The following is a 19,255-nucleotide window of genomic DNA, read 5'->3' as shown; positions in this document are numbered from 1 at the left end:
TGTTTTGATCTGTATTGATTGCCCTACCATAATCAGCACCTCAGAGCTAGAGCTTATTTTTCTGAGGATTCCTCGTGTCCTCCAGAATACTCTTATTTGGAAGCAGTGTTGGGTGAAAGTCATCTTATTTCTTCTTGCTTTTTAAGTATAAATATTAGAAAATTTAAAGTTATATATGTGGCTTGCATTATATATCTATTGGATAGTGCTGTTTAGAAGGTACATCTAATGCTCTTCTCCCAGCAGCCAGTGGATGCCTCACCAGGTCTTGCTCAGCCATGATGGGGCTCCCTGCAACCTTTGCTCAGTTCGCTTGGACTCGTTAACCGAATAGAAAGGAAAAATGCCTACAATTGAATTTTATCTTAACTCTATTAAGATTAGGAGGTAAACACTGTGCCAAAAAATATATAACTAACTGTAGCAATAAATACATTATCATAACACATATCAGAAATCTTATTCTCATCCTCTCAAATTTTTGAACAAGTGATAAAGTGTTACATTGTCCAGATAATTTTTATACTGTCTCTCCATTGCAGGGTTGCTTGACCATTAGGCTCCATAGTGCCAAGAAGTCTGTAATTGCAGTTTCTAAACTTGCACAAATAGAAAGACTTACTTTGATGAAGGTGTACAAGAAGGAAAATTCCTAGTCTTTTTTTTTTGTTTGTTTGTTTGTTTTTTAGGCAGAGTTTCGCTGCGGTCAGACAGGCTGGAGTGCAATGGCCTGATCTCGGCTCATTGCAACTTTTGCCTTCCAGGTTCAGGCGATTCTCCTGCTTCAGCCTCCAGAGTAGCTGGTGGCACAGACGTGTGCCACCACGCCCAGCTGACTTTTTTTGTTTGTTTGTTTTGTTTTTTGAGATGGAGTCTCATTCTGTCACCCAGGCTGGAGTGCAGTGGTGCGATTTCGGCTCACTGCAAGCTCCACCTCCTGGGTTCAGGCCATTCTCCTGCCTTAGCCTTCTGAGTAGCTGGGACTACAAGCACCCGCCACCACACCTGGCTACTTTTTTTGTATTTTTAGTAGAGATGGGGTTTCACTGTGTTAGCCAGAATGGTCTCGATCTTCTGACCTCGTGATCCACCCGCTTCGGCCTCCCAAAAGTGCTGGGATTACAGGCGTGAGCCACTATGCCTGGCCCCTGCAGATTTTTTAGTAGAGACAGGGTTTCACCACGTTGGCCAGGCTGGTCTCGAACTCCTGACCTCAGGTGATCCACCCGCCTCGGTCTCCCAAAGTGCAGGGATTACAGGCGTGAACCAGCATGCCTGGCCATCTAGTCTTTCTTTTACTCACTTTGCTTTTCTTCTCAAGGTTTTAAGCAAACAAATCACAATATTCTGCTCACTACCTTTGCCTGAATGGAACTTCATTAGGCCTTCTCTATAACTGTCTGTTTCCTAATTATGTGGACACTATAAACCACCATCTTGTAGAGAATAATGGCCAATAGGTTGAAACGTTAAAGAAAAAAAAAAAAAAAAGCCAGAGTGTGGAATACTTAAAATGCCAGACTAGAAATTTGCTCCCTTTTGTTTGCTTTATTTTCTGGGAAACGTTAGTTATTAAAAATGGGAGTTAAAAAATTCATAGTTATACTATGATAAGAGGCATATGGTGCAGAAAAAAATGGAGGCAATACTGCAGATGGATATTAGATAGGTGCCTCCAAATAAAAATCTCAAGGACATCTCATACTCCAAAGCTGAAAATCACATATGTTTTCCTCTCTCATATCTACTGTTTCCTGTCTCAGGGCTTGACAATACCATCCATTTCATTGCACAAGCCAGAAACTTAAGTTCATCTACATTACTCCCTGCAGACTAATCAGTCATGAACATTGATTGATTTTCTTCCTAGATATTCTTTACACAAATCATCTCTTATTTAGGCAGTGGAGGTGACTCTTTATTCTCACAGATTCCACTCATCTTCCATTCAGCAATTCTCTACATAGCGTCTATGAAAATTTATGTTAGACAATTTAGCTGAACTTGGGCTGTGCATGGAAGAGAGGAGATAGAAATGTAGCCAGAAATCAGCAATGTCTATGATACTTGCACCAGACAACCATAAGCTCTTTTTGGAAATAGGAAATAAAGAACAATTTGTCAAAGCATATTTTTCTATTACTAAAAATACATGCAATTCTTTTGATTTTAAAAGTTTTGAGAAATGCTGAAAGAGAAAAGATAATTTAGTTTCTTATAGCTTGTCCAAACTCTCTAACAACAGAATATTGGCACATAAAATAATCTGAATGAAAAAAAATGGAATTTGACCACTTGTCACTACCTTTATTGCTACTACCTATTATCTCTTACCTAGACTGTCTTTAAAATCCTGTGTCACACAGAAAAATTGCTGGGATATGGCTCTGACTTAAATGCTGCATGAATCTGCTGAAAATAGTTGAACCAGGAAGATTCCATACTTTTCAAAGATAATAATCAAAAAATAAAAGAGGGACTTCTAGCTTCTGGAAGTGACACAGTAGCTTATGTTGGACAGACCCTGTTGCAAATAACAATTATAAACTCTGGACAAGGAAGAGATTCTTTTCGAAGAAAAGAAAAGAAAAAGAGACCAAACAACTAAATTGTTTTGGACCGAAAGAAGGGACATTAATACAGATTCTACACACATTAACAGGATAAGGAGAGGATATTATGAACAACTTTAACCCAGTGTGTTCAACAATTTAGACAAAATGGACAAATTGCTTGGTCTTATTGTTAATTGCTTATCTGGAGAGTTACAATTTATTTTTTCTTTTAAATCTTAAAACCTACAACCTTGCTAAATTAAATAGGATTTTAAAAATTACATAGATAATTTTATTTCTTCTTTTCCAATCTGGCTAGACTCTCCCATACAATGTTGACTAGAAGCAATAAAGCAGATATTCTTGCATTTTTCCTGATCTTAGGGGGAACTCATTCAGTTTCCCACCATCATCATGTTAATTATAGCTTTTTTTGTAAATGCCCTTCAAAATCTTAAGGAAGTTCCCTTCTTTTCCTCATATGCTGGGAGTTTTTATGAGGAACAGATGTTGGATTTTGTCAAATGCTTTTTCTGTGTCTATTCAGATGATCATTTTTTTCCTTGTTTAGTCTGTTAATACAGTGAATTATATTGTGTAGAGGCTCCACGTTCCCCAGTCATCTTTCTGTGTCCTGACCAAAAATCACAGAGTGCCTTGACTGCTTTGTGACCTGGTCAGCTGCAGATGTTTCCCAGTAGGCTTGAATCCAAACTGAGACCTTAAAACATTTCCAGGCACTGATAAAGGTATCTAGGTTGTTGCCCAAAACACTAAAATAAACTGGCCTTGAGCCAAATTCCTTAAGCCCTCATATAAACTCCATATCCTAATCCCCTTGTTGTGAACTTCTAGGCTTTTCTCTGCTGTTTGTGGTGAGGATTGCTGCAGTTCACTCATATAAAAGTTCCCCTAATAAATGCTTTGGACTGATCACCCTGGTGTTTAGGGCTTCTTCTTTGAATCCCAACCAGCCTAGTCTCAGGATGACTCAGGACACTCCCTTGTGGAAACTCCCGTGCTGTCACTTTTGGGGTGACTCCTGCTGTGGGTTTGGTGGAACAAAACATATTGAGTGATTTTTTAAATGTTAAGCCAATTTTGCAAGCCCCGCTTGACCACGAGGTACTATTCTGTGTATATATTTTTGTATTTGGGTTGCTAAAAGTTGTCAAAAGTTTTTATATCAATGTTCATGAGGAGTATTAGGCTGTAGTTTCTTTCCTCAAAATGTTTTTATCTGCGGCACTATTCACAATAGCAAAGACTTGGAATCAACCCAAATGTCCATCTGTGACAGACTGGATTAAGAAAATGTGGCACATATACACCATGGAATACTATGCAGCCATCAAAAAGGATGAGTTTGCGTCCTTTGTAGGGACATGGATGCAGCTGGAAACCATCATTCTTAGCAAACTATCACAAGAAGAGAAAACCAAACACCGCATGTTCTCACTCATAGGTGGGAACTGAACAATGAGATCACTTGGACTCGGGAAGGGGAACATCACACACTGGGGCCTATCAGGGGGAGGGGGGAGGAGGGAGGGATTGCATTGGGGAGTTATACATGATATAAACGTTATGCACATGTACCCTAGAACTTAAAGTATAATAAAAAAAAAAAAAATAAATAAATAAAATGTTTTTATCTGGCTTTGACATCAGGATATTGCTGGACTTGTTGAATGAGTTGGCAAGTGTTCCCATCTCTTCATTTTTTTGGACAGTTTGCATCATATTGTTATTATTTCTTCCTTACATGTTTGATAGACTTTGCCACTGAAGATTTCTGGGTCTGAATTTTCCTTGTAGGGAGGATTTAACTACAAATTCAGTACTCATGATAGATATATGGCTACTCTGATTATCTATTTCTTTTTGGGTGAACTTCACAAATCTTCACAAAACAAGATCAAATATTCATTTATTCATTTTACCTAAGTTCTCAAGTTTATTGGCTGAAATTGTTCAAAAATATTTTCTTGTTATATTTTAACATCTGTAGAATCTGTGGTGAAACATCTCTTTTGATATTGGTCACTTATGTCTTCCCTTCTTTATGCCTGATCTATCTGGCTAATTGTTTATTATTTTTGAAAATCTCAAATAACCACCTTTTGGTTTTATTGATTCTTTTCTATTGGTTTCTGTTTTCTATTTTTTCCCCTCTGTTCTATATTATGTCTTTCTTATTCTTATCTACGATTTGACTTGCTCCTCTTTTTCTCATTTCTTAAAAACATAGCTGGGGTAATTGATTTGAGATCTTTTTCCCCTCTAACATATGTGTTTATCATTACAAATTTCCAAGTACTGCTTTAACTGTATCCCATAGATTTTTAAATGTTCTGTATTATTTTAATTCAGTTCAAAAGAATTTCTAATTTCACTTTGCTTTCCTCTTTGGCCTGTGGATTTTTTTTTTATTATTATACTTTAAGTTCTAGGGTACATGTGCATAACGTGCAGGTTTGTTACATATGTATACTTGTGCCATGTTGGTGTGCTGCACCCGTCAACTCGTCAGCACCCATCAACCAGTCATTTACATCAGGTATAACTCCCAATGCAATCCCTTCCCCCTTCCCCCCTTCCCATGATAGGCCCCGGTGTGTGATGTTCCCCTTCCCGAGTCCAAGTGATCTCATTGTTCAGTTCCCACCTATGAGTGAGAATATGAGGTGTTTGATTTTCTGTTCTTGTGATAGTTTGCTGAGAATGATGGTTTCCAGCTGCATCCATGTCCCTACAAAGGACACAAACTCATCTTTTTTTATGGCTGCATAGTATTCCAAGGTGTATACATGCCACATTTTCTTAATCCAGTCTGTCACAGATGGACATTTGGGTTGATTCCAAGTCTTTGCTATTGTGAATAGTGCCGCAGTGAACATACGTGTGCATGTATCTTTATAGCAGCATGATTTATAATCCTTTGGGTATATACCCAGTAATGGGATGGCTGGGTCATATGGTACTCTTGTTCTAGATCCTTGAGGAATCGCCATACTGTTTTCCATAATGGTTGAACTAGTTTACAATCCCACCAACAGTGTAAAAGTGTTCCTATTTCTCCACATCCTCTCCAGCACGTGTTGTTTCCTGACTTTTTAATGATTGCCATTCTAACTGGTGTGAGATGGTATCTCATTGTGGTTTTGATTTGCATTTCTCTGATTGGCCTGTGGATTTTTTAGAAGTGTGTTAGTTTAGTAACAGTTCCAATTTTCCAGATACCATTTTGCTGTTGATTTCCAATTCAGTTCCATTCTGGCCAGAAAATATACTTTGTATGATTTGAATCCTTTTAAGTTTATTGAGATTTATAAAGTAGATTCTGGTCCATCTTGGTAAGTGGTCCACATGTGCTTGTAAATAATGTATACTCTGCTGTTGTGCCAAGAATTCTAAAAACATCAATTAGCACAAGTTGGCTGATGGTCATTATCCTTTCTGAATTTCTACCAACTTATTTTATTAATACTGAGAGGTTATTAAAATCTCCAACCATTATGAGGATTTTCTGTTTCTCGTTTCAGTTCTATTAACTCTTGCTTCATGTTATTTTCAAGCTCCATTATTATATGAATAAACACTTAGGATGAATTGATCCCTGTTTAATTGTGAAATAACCTCCTTATTTCTTGGTAATATTCTTTGCTTTGAAATTCACCCCCTCCCTCCCTCCCTCGCTCCTTTCCCTCCTTCCTTCGAGTCAGGGTCTCACTCTGTCACCCAGGCCGGTGTACAATGGCACAATCATGGCTCACTGCAGCCCCAACCATCTGGCAAGTGATCCTCCTGCCCTAAGCACCTGAGTAGCTGGGACTACAGGACACTATGCCCAGCTAACTTTTTATTTTTTGTAGAGACAGGATATCACTGTGTTGCCTAGGTTAGTTTTGAACTCCTGGGATCAAGCAATCCTCCAGACTTGGCTTCCTAAAGTGCTGGGATTACAGGCATGAGCCACTGTGCTTGGCCTGTTTGATATCACTATGGCCACTCCAATAACTATTTTTTTGATTAGTGTTAACACAACACAGCTTTTCCTATCCTTTTAACCTGTTTGAGTCTTTAGATTTCATGCAGGTTTTCTTTTAGACCATATAGCTGGATTTTGCTTTTTATCTAAATTAGGCAATTTCTGACTTTTCATGGGGGGAGTGTTTAGACCATTTATGTTTAATATGATTTTTATATTTTAGAGTTTAAATCTATCAGCTTTCTATTTGTTTTCTTTTGTCCTATCTGTTCTACATTTCCTTCTGCCTATTTTTGGACTAATTGAATTTTTTTCCATTTCATCTCCTTTCATATCCTACTAGTTATAATTCTTTTAAAAAATTGTAATGATTGCTTTAGCATATATAGTACACATGTAGTTTCCTAAGGCTATCTTTATAAAGTACCACAAACTGGGTGGCTTAAAACAACAAATTTATTCTCTCACTGTTCTGGAGGCTGTAAGTCTGTAATTAATGTATTGGCAAGGTTGGTTTCTATTGGAGGCCCAGAAGGAGAATCTGTTCGATCCTTCTCTTTTAGCATCTGGTAGTTGCCTGCAATCCCTGGTGTCCGTTGGTTTATAGATGTGTCATTCCAATGACACATTCACATGGTGTTCCCCCTATGTCTTTGTGGCTTTATGTGGACGTTTCCCCTCTCTGTTGTGTTTGTGTACTCAAATTTACCTGGTATTATAAAGACATCAGTCACTGGATAAAGTTCATCCTAATCCAGTATACTGCATCTTAACTTCATTACATTTGCAAACACCCTGTTTCCAAGGAAGGACGTATTCACAGGTACAGAGCTTAGGATTTGAACATATGTTTTGAAGGGGCCAATTCAACCCCCACAAGAGTATCTTTATCATGATCTACTTTCAAGTAATATTATGTCACTTTATGTATAGTATTAGAATTTTATACCTTCATGTCTTCCCACCTAGTCTTTGAGTTATTGTCATACATTTACTTCTACTGGTTATAAACCACATAATATAAAGTCATTTGTTTTTGAAAAAAGTTTTTAAAATAAGGACATTTATATTTACCCACAGATTTGCCATTTCTAGTGTTCCTCATTTTTCTAGATTTCCATCTGCTATCATTTTCCTTCTATTTGAAATACTTCTTCAAGATTTCTTAGAATGCAAGCCTTCTGGTGATTCATTATTTCACATTGTGTAAGTCTAAAACAGTATTTGGTTGCAGGATTTTTCTGTTGTTGTAGTAAAAGCACGTAACATTACATTTACCATCTTAACCATTTTTAACTGTGCAGTTCAGTAGCATTAAATATATTCACATTGTTATGCAACAGATCTCTAGAACTTTTTCATCTTGCAACGCTGAAACTCTATACCCACTAAATACTAATTCCTCCTTCCCATTTACCCCAGCCTTTGGTAACCATCTTTCTACTGTATTTCTATAACTTTGACTACTTTAGATACCTTATATGAGTGGCATTACACAGTATTTGTCCTTTTGTGACTGCTTATTTTGCTTATTTCACTTTGTGTAATGTCCTCAAGTTTCACTTATGTTGTAGCATGTGGAAAGATTTCCTTCTTAATGCTGCATAATATTTTGTTGTATTATACCACATTTTCTTTATTAATCTATTGAAGGACATTTGAGTTGCTTCCGCCTGTTGGCTATTGTGAAGAATGTGCAAAGGTCTCTTCAAGATCTTGTTCCGAATTGGATATATATCCAGAAGTGAGAATGCTGTACTGCATGGTATTTTCTTTTAATTTTTTGAGGAACCACCATACTATTTTCCATAATGGTAACATTCACAACACAGTGCACAAGGTTTCTAACTTCTTATTTTCTGTTTTTTGGATAGTGGCCATCCTGATGGGTGTGAGGTGATGGTTTTGATTTGCATTTCCCTAATGGTTAGTGATGCTGGTGTCTCTGTATATGCTTAGTGGCCATTTGTATATCTCTTTTTTGAGAAATGTTTATTCAAGTCCTTTGCTCATTTTTGAAGTCAAGTTATTTGGTTTTTGTTGTTGAGTTGTAGAAGTTCCTTGTATATTCTGAATACTAACCACTTATCAGATGTACGACTTGCAATTATTTTCTTCCATTCTTTAGGTTTCCTTTTCATGCTGGTTTTTATTTTGACACACACAAGTTTTTCAGTATGATGTAGTCCCAATTTGCTTGTTTTTGATTTTGCTACGTGTGCTTTTCATGTCGTATCCAAGAAATAGTTGCCAAATCCAGTGTCCTGAAGAATTTCCCCCAAGCTTTCTTGTGGTAGTTTTGTAGTTTGCTTCATTTTTGGGTTCACTAATCTTTTCTTCTGCAATGTCTAATCTTGGGGAGACTTTGGAGTGGATTTCTTTGTTCCTGTAGTGAAGCTGGTGGGGTTTAGGGCTACCAAGATTCAATTATTCATGTTTATTAATGTTAGTTTGCCTGTTTTTTTAGAATGATGAAGCTAGGGGAGTATGGGTTATGCATCTTTGGAAGATTTTTTTTTTTGTTTTTTAATGAAGCTGAGGAAAGTGGGTGAACAAATTCTATGAAATTCAACCACATGTGTAAAATACTATTTCTTCATTATTAGATTACTGTTTAAACTTGAAAATTCAAAAACTGAATAGTTAATGCAAGATAAAACAATTGTACAAAAGCAGAGAGAAAATCAGTACACAATACAACCCAAGCAATGCAGTGCAATGCAATAACAACACAAAAGCGGGGAAAATCACATGGTGAAGGGAGTCGGGGGAAATGAAGAGGTAAGAGTGAAGGTAAGTTCTCATAAGAGGGATCATATCTTAGTTATTATTGTATACCTATCAGGAAAAACAGACAATGTAAACACATTTATTGAGCAACTTCTACATGCCAGGTGTGGTATGGTATGGTTCTATGTACTTGACTCTTTATAACCACAGTATAAAGCAGTTATTAATATGTTTTAAAACACAGAAAGTTTACATAACTTGCTCAACCTGTAGTATTGAGTGTTGAATCAACATTAGCTGAATAAGTGAATACATGTTTATTCAAATGAAAGATATCTTGTGGATTATCTTTGGTGGACTTTTCTAATCTTCTCTACAGAAGTGCTAGACTGGTAACTACAGACTGGGAAGAGGACCATAATACTTGATATACAGCAATAGCAACAATAATTGCCGCTGCTATGGTCTAAATGTTTGTGCCCCTGAATTCATATTTTGAAATACTAACCCCAAGGTGATGGTATTAGGTGGTAAGGCCTTTGGGAAGTGATCAGGTCATGAGGACAGAGCCCCATGAATGAGGTTATTACCCTTATAAAAGAGGCTCCAGAGAGCTCTTTTGCCTCTTCCATCATCTGAGGACACAAGAAGGCATTACCAATGAATCAGAAAGCAGGACCTTATCGGACACCAAATTGTAGCTTCCAGAACTATGAGAAATAAATTTCTGTTGTTTATAAGTCACCCAGTCGGTGTTACTTTGTTACAGTAGCCCAAGTGGACTAAGATAGCAGCAAATACATATAGACTTCCTATGAATTGGGTACTGTTTTGATTTACATATATTAACTCATTTAATACAATACTTTGAGACTGACTACAGTTTTTATTCCTCATTCTATAGATAAGGAGACTTAACTGCAGAGAGATGAAGTAGCTTATTCAAGATTATCCTGTTAGTAAGTAATGAGGCCAGGATTTGAACCTTGAATGGAGCTCCAAGCTGTACTTCACACCTTCTGCACATTGCTTTTCTTCACTGGCTCACCTGGCTTCACCTTTGGGTTCAGGCCCAGAAGGTCAAGGTTTCCCTAATTTCTCTTTTCTGCCTCTTACAGTCACTTTGACAATTAGTGCTTTCCTAAGCTAAAGGAAATATTGATTGCCTTGCCAGCTTTTTTTATTACAAAGACAATCTGAAGTCATGGAGTAAGGTACAAATCTATTTAGCTTTCTGGTGGTAGGAGAGGTGAACTTAAGTCAACCTTGTTATATTTCCAGGATTACCACATTTTAAATCTCAAAATGAATATGGTTAGGATATGGAGAATGAGATGTACAGTTCCATTCTGTAATTCTTCTCATCCGTGTTCATTTTCTGAACTAAGATAAATGCATAGCTCAGGGATGCCTTAGCAGACTCTAAAGAAACATGCTGTAAACTCTTTAGATTTTTAAGCTTCTTTTCCGACAAGCACTGAATCTTTGTACCCCTGGTGCCTATCTCAATGCATGGCAGATAGGCACTCAATAAATATTCTTTCTTGGAAACAAGAACTGAAGGTTATAAACAATTTCTTTGAACTATATAGTGAAGACAATTTGTAAATGAGAAGATAGTATCAATGTAGAGAAATAGGCTATGTTATTCCCATATCTTCCTTAAGAACTTCCAATTCCTCCTTCAAAATTTGGCTCAATTGTTACTTCTTTCCACCACAGCTTCCCCTTCTGCCTAGTTAACAAGCATACCCTTAGTGCCCTTACAGAATTAAGTGTATACTTCTCAAATCCTCTCATAGTATATGTTCACACTTCTTATCCTCCTCAATTGAGTTCCTTCTAGGTAAGGAATGTTCATTTTCTTTTTTTTTTCATACGGAGTTCTGCTCTGTCATCCAGGCTGGAGTGTAGTGGTGCAATCTCAGCTTACTGCAGCCTCTGCCTCCTGGGTTCAAGCGATTCTCCTGCCTCGGCCTCCCAAGTAACTGGGGTTACAGGCATACACCATCATGCCCAGCTAATTTTTTTGTACTTTTAGTAGAGATGAGGTTTTGCCATGTTGGCCAGCTGGTCTCAAACTCCTGACCTCAGGTGATCCGCCCGCCCTGGTCTCCCGAAGTGCTAAAATTACAGGCGAGAGCCACCATGCCCAGCCAGAATGTTTATTATATTTAACACAGTGCCTGAGAAATAGCTCAATAAATGTTTGATGAATGAATGAATATATAGCTGCACAGATGAGACCTTGAAGCCCAAACCATTTCCACATACAAAGAGGAAAGATGAAACTTTTATTATTATATTTATTGATACTGAATATTTATTATCTGTTACATACCAGGCAAAATGGACACACCATCAGGAGATAAAACCTATATCTTACATGTAAGATGAAACTTATATTTATTGATTGAATTATTGAATATTTTTTGAGTATTTGCTATACCAGGCAAAAGGCACAGAAACAAATTATCTGTTCAGTTACTTCTAACTCTTTCAGCAATGCCTGAGTCCTCTTTATAAAAACTTCATTCTGCTAAGTTAGCAACCATTCATTTTTTTTGGTTACTCTTCATGTATAGTTTTCTCAAGTGTCCCTTCAAATATTGCGTAATGGTGTAGACCATTTAATATTCCAAACATAATCTGAAAGACTAGAGGAATCACCATTAATTTCATTGGTGTTTGACAAAGCCTCATCCAATGGAGTAAAACCCTTCCTTTTGGTGGCAGTGGAACGGTATGATACCTAAAAAGAAAAAAGAGTTAATCACTTCTCCTGGATATGAATGCTATTAGAAGTTTGTTGGCTTCTCCTAAACTGGTAACTGCCTTTCTAGGTCTATAATGTAGAGAGCAAAAAAGTTAAAAGTTAGCTATCTGAAATACCAAACGACCACATTTTGATTCAAATATATCATAGACAGCTAAAGAATAAAGAGAGTTTATTAACCTAAAAAAAAAAAAGTAAAAAAGAAGGAAAAGGAACAACTTACTTGGTTGCCAGACGTCCATTTTTAGTAAAAGCCAAAGAATTGGGATAGAAAACACCACAAACTATGCCGATCAGTGAACTTCTGAAAACACAGTTTTCCTTGCTTATACTTTCTGGAAAACAAAAGTAAATTTGGTTTTCCTTTAAAACTCAAGAGCTATTAAGACAGTGTTGTACCTCAGAGTAGTTACCTGCACTATCCTCAACCACAACTAAACCATAGAAAGAATATCAGAAATTCAAACTCTGTGGCATATAACAGGCTAAATGCAGCACATTTTAAAAAGTTTTTATTGTACTTTATCACATAGAGAACTACCTCTAACATATGTGGTTGTTGTAGAAGCAATTTTATTTTATTTTTTGGAGACAGAATCTCACTGTGTTGCCCAGGCTAGAGTACAGTAGCACGATCTCGGCTCACTGCAACCTCTGCCTCCAGGGTTCAAGCAATTCTCATGCCTCAGCCTCCCAAGTAGCTGGGATTATAGGCGTGCACCACCACGCCCAACCAGTTTTCTATTTCTAGTAGAGACTGTGTTGGCCAAACTGGTCTCGAATTCCTGACCTCAAGTGATCTGCCCGCCTTGGCCTTCCAAAGTGTTGGGATTACAGGCATGAGCCACCATGCCCAGGCAGAAGCAATTTTATAATGACAGAATACTAAACTAGCAGACGAGACCTGGATTCTAGGTTAATACATTTTTATTATCTACTATGTATCAGGAATGTGCTAGGAATACAGTGGTATATAAAAGACACCTGATCTCTGACGTTCTGGCCAATTTACAGGAATGAAAGACATGAGATAAATATTTAAATAGATAATTATAAGTGTACACAATACTTTGAAGATAAACTATATAGAGAATGTATCGGCCGGGCGCGGTGGCTCAAGCCTGTAATCCCAGCACTTTGGGAGGCCGAGACGGGCGGATCACGAGGTCAGGAGATCGAGACCATCCTGGCTAATACGGTGAAACCCTGTCTCTACTTAAAAATACAAGAAACTAGCCGGGCGACGAGGCGGGCGCCTGTAGTCCCAGCTACTCGGGAGGCTGAGGCAGGAGAATGGCGTAAACCCGGGAGGCGGAGCTTGTGGTGAGCTGAGATCCGGCCACCGCACTCCAGCCTGGGTGGCAGAGCAAGACTCCGTCTCAAAAAAAAAAAAAACAAAAAAAAAAAAAAACAAAAAAAAACAAAAAAAAAGAGAATGTATCTAGACACCTAATGTACAATGAGGGAATCAGAGGTCTCCCTGGGGAAAAGATACTTAAGCAGGGACCTGAAGAATGAATGATGGATAGAGGCTCTACTAGTTGTGAAACTCAAGGTAAGGTGAAGGGCAGGAAATAACATTAAAAGCCCATAATATGACAGATATTGTGGTAGTCATTTAACCTACAGTATCTTTTAATTCTCACAACAATCCTGTGAGGTGAGTACTATTAGTCCTAATTCATAGATAAGACAAGGGAGGCTCAGAGATGAAATTACTTGCTGAATGTCACAAAACTTAAGTGGCAGGAGGTAGGATACTGAAATGATGTGTGTTATATGCCACAGTCAATTCTTTTCCCAGTATGTTGTTTATTAGTGTACTTGAACATGCCTCAGTTTGGGTGGCCTGCTTATCTACAAAAAGAAAAAGATCCGATTTACCTAATTAGGAGGATTGCTGCAGGGATTAAATACGACAAGGTATATGAAGGGACTTTGTAAACTGTATAGCACTATATTAATGTAAAGAATTATTATTAGCAGTAGCAACAGCATATGTTAATCAGTAACTTTACTTAGACAAAACTACATTATACATTAGTGAATTTAAATTCACCTGAATACAAAGGATCAATTACAAGAAGCTTGTAAGTAACTACAGTAGACAAAAATGGAAGTGTAGCCAATGATGCATATGTTTTCAAAGCATCGTGTTTAACCTTGAAGCAGCGTCTGAACAGGAAGTTTGAGAATATTCCAGAGAAACCAGCTGTTGTTCCAAATGACGTCGTTTGATATATATTTGGTGTCCTAATAGAAAAAAAGAAAAATTCAGTTCACTGTAACATTGAACTTAATGGATACAGCCTTTCCTAAAAAGTTGTTATTGCATATTTACTCAATATGAAATACTTCTTGAGCACTTACTATGTGAAAAGTATTTTCTAAGTGCTTAAGATAGTGCAGTAAACAAGGCAAAAGAAAAAAAGAAAAGGAAAGAAATTTCCCACCCCTCATAGAACTTGTATTCTAATGAGAGGACATGATTCTCTTTCTGAGAATATTTACAGTAGTTCTAAAATAGAGCTCTTTTAAATAATTTTGGTCACAAATAAATATAAATATGCTCCAATGTAGCCAAATTTTATGAGTTACCCAAATCGAAGAATACCTTTCCTGCAACTAAAAGATTTACTTTGCTTAAGTTCATCTAAAAAAAAGCTATTTACATTTGGTTAGGCCTTCTATTTCTGCATTAGTCCCATATACATTTAAAATAATTTGTCCAAGATTTAGAAAATTTCATCCAAAAAAATCTGATCTAGTTTTCTTATTAAGACCCATACCTAATCCAGGAAATAAGATCAACTGTCCTTTGGTTTTATTCTTGAACTCTGTTCATTTAAAAGTCAAAATGGCCAGTCTGGCCAACATGGTGAAACCATCTCTACTAAAAATACAAAAATTAGCTGGGTGTGGTGGTACATGCCTGTAATCTCAGCTACTTGGGAGGCTGAGGCAGGAGAATCACTTGAATCTGGGAGATGGAGATTAAAGTGAGCTGAGATTGTGCCACTGCACTCCAGCCTGGGTGACAGAGTGAGACTCTATCTCAAAAAAAAAAAAAAAAGTCAATGTTAATGTGAGACTATAGTTATACCATGAAATCTGTATTCCCTTTTGCTGTACTAAGTACTGTGGCTGAGATAATCAATCCTTAACTGATTGTAATTACTCACCAATTAAATATAAGTACCCCCCCAATGATTTTCTTTCTTTTAATTAAAATATATTTACTGCACAAATGTTTTAGCAATACTTTTGGATACTTTTTAAGAAACAAAAGAAATTATCCACAATCCCAAATATTCCAACAGATCACTATTTTCATCTGTTCTTGTTTCCCTCATTCTTTTTTTAAAAGATATGTTCATAACCAACTCAAAGAATAGGATAACAAAGAATAGGATCTCAGAAACAATGGCAATACAAAAGACTTGCAAATAAAATGATTTTCAGCCTGCATATTTCTCTTACATTTCTTTTCTAAGATAGTCAAAATTTTTTTCTATGATTTCTATGATCGTTGGTCTTGTGAGTTTTGCATCTTCTAGAGAAGGACTGGGTTGACCGTGCATAGATGCTGTCATCTTGACATCCTGGAAAAAAAAATTCCAGAGCCATAATAGCTAATGATATTCATATTACATAAAACCTTACAGAATTCTACAGATTCAGATTTGAAAACATTTACAGTTTAGTAGTGTGCCAGGTACTGTGTCATGTGCTTTCACATACTTTGTTAATAATTCAATCAACATTTACTGAGCTCTTACTATCTGTTAGACATTGGCTTTTTGCTATTATTTTTTATTTTCTTGCTAAACATCCTACAACACACAGACATTGGCTTTCTGATTCACACACTAACTTCAGAAATTGGTAGTATAATGATTATCTCTATACAGATGAGAAACTGAGGGTCTGAAAGGTTGGCTTGCTTAAGATTTAGTTTAGAGGGATAACATACTGTTTCTGTTTTCCTCTCTCCTCATTCTGAGAAGGCAGTCAGGCCCTTTGTAGTTGTCCTCCTAGCTCTTCAGGTGGGGAGGTGGAAACAGTGGCTGCTTATTGACATCTCTATCCTCAGTTTCTCATGAAAGACTGAGTTCATTTTGGAAATCGTGTTTCATTTCCTAGAGAGGTAGGAGAGAGCAGGGATTGCCTTGGAGAATAGTGAGAGAGAAAAATCAGAAAGAGGGACACTGCTCCAGGAAGGGAACAGGCAGTGGATTGTGGCTACTACTTTGAAGTACATAAATTACATATCCAGTTCCCTATTACCACCTGTGGTGGAAGCAGAGCCTTTTCTAGAAATGGTTATGTGGTATAGCAGAGACCCACACCTGCCACCACACCTGGCTAATTTTTGTATTTTTAGTAGAGATGGGGTTTCACTATGTTAGCCAGGCTGGTCTCAAACTCCTAACCTCAAGTGATCTGCCTGCCTCGGCCTCCCAAAGTGCTGGGATTAAAGGCATGAACCACCGCGCCGGGCCCCAGAGACCCACGGCACTGGGCTCCTTGGTTGGAAGGTTCTTGTGTCCCAAGTGTGATGAACAGACAGCTGCCAATGTCAAGGGACTATGAAGACTTGGCCAGTAGCATCTTAACAGAAACTAGAGAGATTAAAAAACAAAACAAATCGGCCGGGCGCGGTGGCTCAAGCCTGTAATCCCAGCACTTTGGGAGGCCGAGACGGGCGGATCACGAGGTCAGGAGATCGAGACCATCCTGGCTAACACGGTGAAACCCCGTCTCTACTAAAAATACAAAAACTAGCCGGGCGAGGTGGCGGGCGCCTGTAGTCCCAGCTACTTGGGAGGCTGAGGCAGGAGAACGGCGTAAACCTGGGAGACGGAGCTTGCAGTGAGCTGAGATCCGGCCACTGCACTCCAGTCCGGGCGACAGAGCGAGACTCCGCCTCAAAAAAAAAACAAAACAAATCAACAACAACAAGAAAACAAACCCTGTACTCTCAGACAGGATCCTTTCTGAATGTTTTGCTCTGGGCAAGACTCTAGAGTCTCTGTGAAAAGTCTTAATAACATTTGTTAAATCCAAACATGTAGTTGCAAATGTTTACCTACTACAGCAGCCAAGTGGAAGGTCTATTGCCACTAAATTCACTGCTTTTTACTCTTTTTCCTCCAGATTAGCCAAATAGCCTCTTTACAAATGTACACTAATCTCAATTTTAATGTTTATATTGAAGGGAAATACTAAATCTCAAAGTTAAGGAGTCCTAGACAAGAGGATTAGAGGAGATAAAGCATAATGAACACATAAAATACTTAATAAATCAGTGGTTCTCAACCTTCAGCATGCACAAGAATCACATGGGGTATTTATTTGAAATGCAGTCTCATGAACTCCCTCCTGAGATATATGGATTCAGCAGGAGTAGGATGAGGCCTAGAATCTGCATTTTAATAGCACCAAGTGCTTTTGATGCTGTAGTCAGTGGACACATGTTGAATATTACCATAATACTCGTTTGCTGAATGAGCGGTATGTACCAATCCTAACTATAGAAGGGCCAGTTCATTATACATGGCTCCTGGCATCAACATACGTAAGTTATGAGCTCCTTTGAACCTTTTTATGGCATAACACAATGAGTAATAATGGACCAGTTTCTTTCTCTGCATCATCGCAGAATTGTACTCAATCTTTTTCTGTAACATTTCTGGAGAGGGCAGGGGGAAAAAAAAGTAAAATATTTTAGAAATTACCATTTTTCAGTGACTAGACTTACATCTTTTTCCTCTCCTGGACACCCAAATGGAAAGTATAAGGGATAGTAACATCTAAGGGAGATTCTATACCTAACCCATCTATTGTACTAAGATGGCAGATGTCAATAACATGAGTAACCATAAACCTTAGATAAATTTTTGTTTTGCTCTCATCCAATTCATTGAAGTCCTTCACCTTCCACCAAAAACAAAAAACAAAATAAACTTCCAGGCAATATCTTCTACTAATCTCCTACCTAGTCTACACCCTAAACTCTATAGGGAAAACAGACACCCAGGATTATGATTACAGAATAGCAAATACTGAAATACTGAAAAGAACACAGGAAATATTATTGAGTGCTTAAGCTTTGCAAGGCACTGTCAAAGAATCGACTGCTTTCATTACACCCCTCCCCTCTTAAGGCCACTCAACTAGTCACCACGCTTATACCAGTAAGCGTAGCTTATAGTTTGCAAATCATTTAACGGTTTTGTAGTGATTTCATGTGTATTATTTCACCTAATAATACATTTTTCACCTAATAATAAATTTCACCTTTAGAATTTTATTCAGTATTCTCTCATAACTTAGGGAGCACCTGGTATATGCCAGGCCTCCGAGTAATCAAGATACAGTCATCCCATCCTCAGGAATCCACAATGTAGTGGGAGTTCAGAACCAAAAAGCTGGCAATTTAAACACAGAATGAGAGAGTGACATAAACGAAAAACCCAACAACCTAAGAAAAGGCAAACTTAATCTAGCCAGAGGAGGCGTGGGAAGGCTTCCAGGAGGAAGTGACATTTAAACCAATACCCGAAAGAGAACAATTCGGCAGGGGAGTTGGGACGGATAGAAGCAGGGAAATATTCCAAGTTGAAGAAAAAGCCTGTGCAAAGGCCTAGAGACAAGAGAAAACAAACCGCAGATAATGAGTACTAGAATTTAGGTAATCTACGTTCTCTCCGCCTCTTTCCACAACAGCTGGAGACTTCATCGACTGCTCCTTGCATGGGAGCTGTTTTAACTTTTCAAATCTCCTTTAAGTGTATCATTTTGGAAGGCTCTGCCAACACTTTGAAGCTGCAGAAATCACCCCCCATACCACTTCGGATTTCCGCCTACCTTGGGCGCTTCCTCAGTTCCCACCGGCACCACACCTGAATCCCTCAGCTTGGCCCTAGCCTCATACCCGAACACCGCCATTTTGGTGGCTCACGTGATTTGCTGGTGGGCGGGAAATGGTGCGGGTTTACGGCTCACGCCTCTCGCTTGCAGCCGGGGCCCGCCCCCCTCAGTCAAAAGCCGCGCCCTCCATCCTGTCTGTGATTGGGCGCGGCGTCTAGAAATTACGGCCACTTATTCGCTTAGAGGAGGTCCAGGTGCCTGTGGGTCCGCCCCCATCGCCAGCAGAGTATTTCCTTCCCTTGCTATTTGTCAATTTAGCTCCCTGTTTTC

General features: G+C 38.2%; 1 protein-coding gene across 4 annotated transcripts; it reads right to left on the bottom strand.

The window, feature by feature from the left end:
• Positions 1-11,564: 11,564 nt before the first annotated feature.
• Positions 11,565-19,048, bottom strand: TMEM126B (transmembrane protein 126B). Of its 4 annotated transcripts, none has more exons than XM_033207423.1 (6): positions 18,923-19,027; positions 16,026-16,191; positions 15,533-15,654; positions 14,112-14,305; positions 12,276-12,387; positions 11,565-12,028 (listed from the first exon to the last, which is right to left on the bottom strand). In XM_033207423.1, the coding sequence occupies exons 3-6, from the start codon at positions 15,643-15,645 to the stop codon at positions 11,845-11,847; spliced, it is 603 nt and encodes a 200-aa protein (XP_033063314.1). In that variant the 5' UTR covers positions 15,646-15,654; positions 16,026-16,191; positions 18,923-19,027; the 3' UTR covers positions 11,565-11,844. The 4 variants fall into 4 exon arrangements, with proteins under 4 accessions (XP_033063314.1, XP_033063315.1, XP_033063313.1 ...); XM_033207424.1 differs by having other exon boundaries at positions 16,026-16,092; positions 18,923-18,994; XM_033207422.1 differs by lacking the exon at positions 16,026-16,191 and having other exon boundaries at positions 18,923-19,048.
• Between the last annotated feature and the right edge of the window lie 207 nt (positions 19,049-19,255).

This window comes from Trachypithecus francoisi, unplaced genomic scaffold (genome assembly GCF_009764315.1).
Source record: "Trachypithecus francoisi isolate TF-2019V2 unplaced genomic scaffold, Tfra_2.0 Lachesis_group8, whole genome shotgun sequence".
NCBI lineage: Eukaryota > Metazoa > Chordata > Mammalia > Primates > Cercopithecidae > Trachypithecus > Trachypithecus francoisi.
This window is presented reverse-complemented; position numbering and strand designations above follow the sequence as displayed.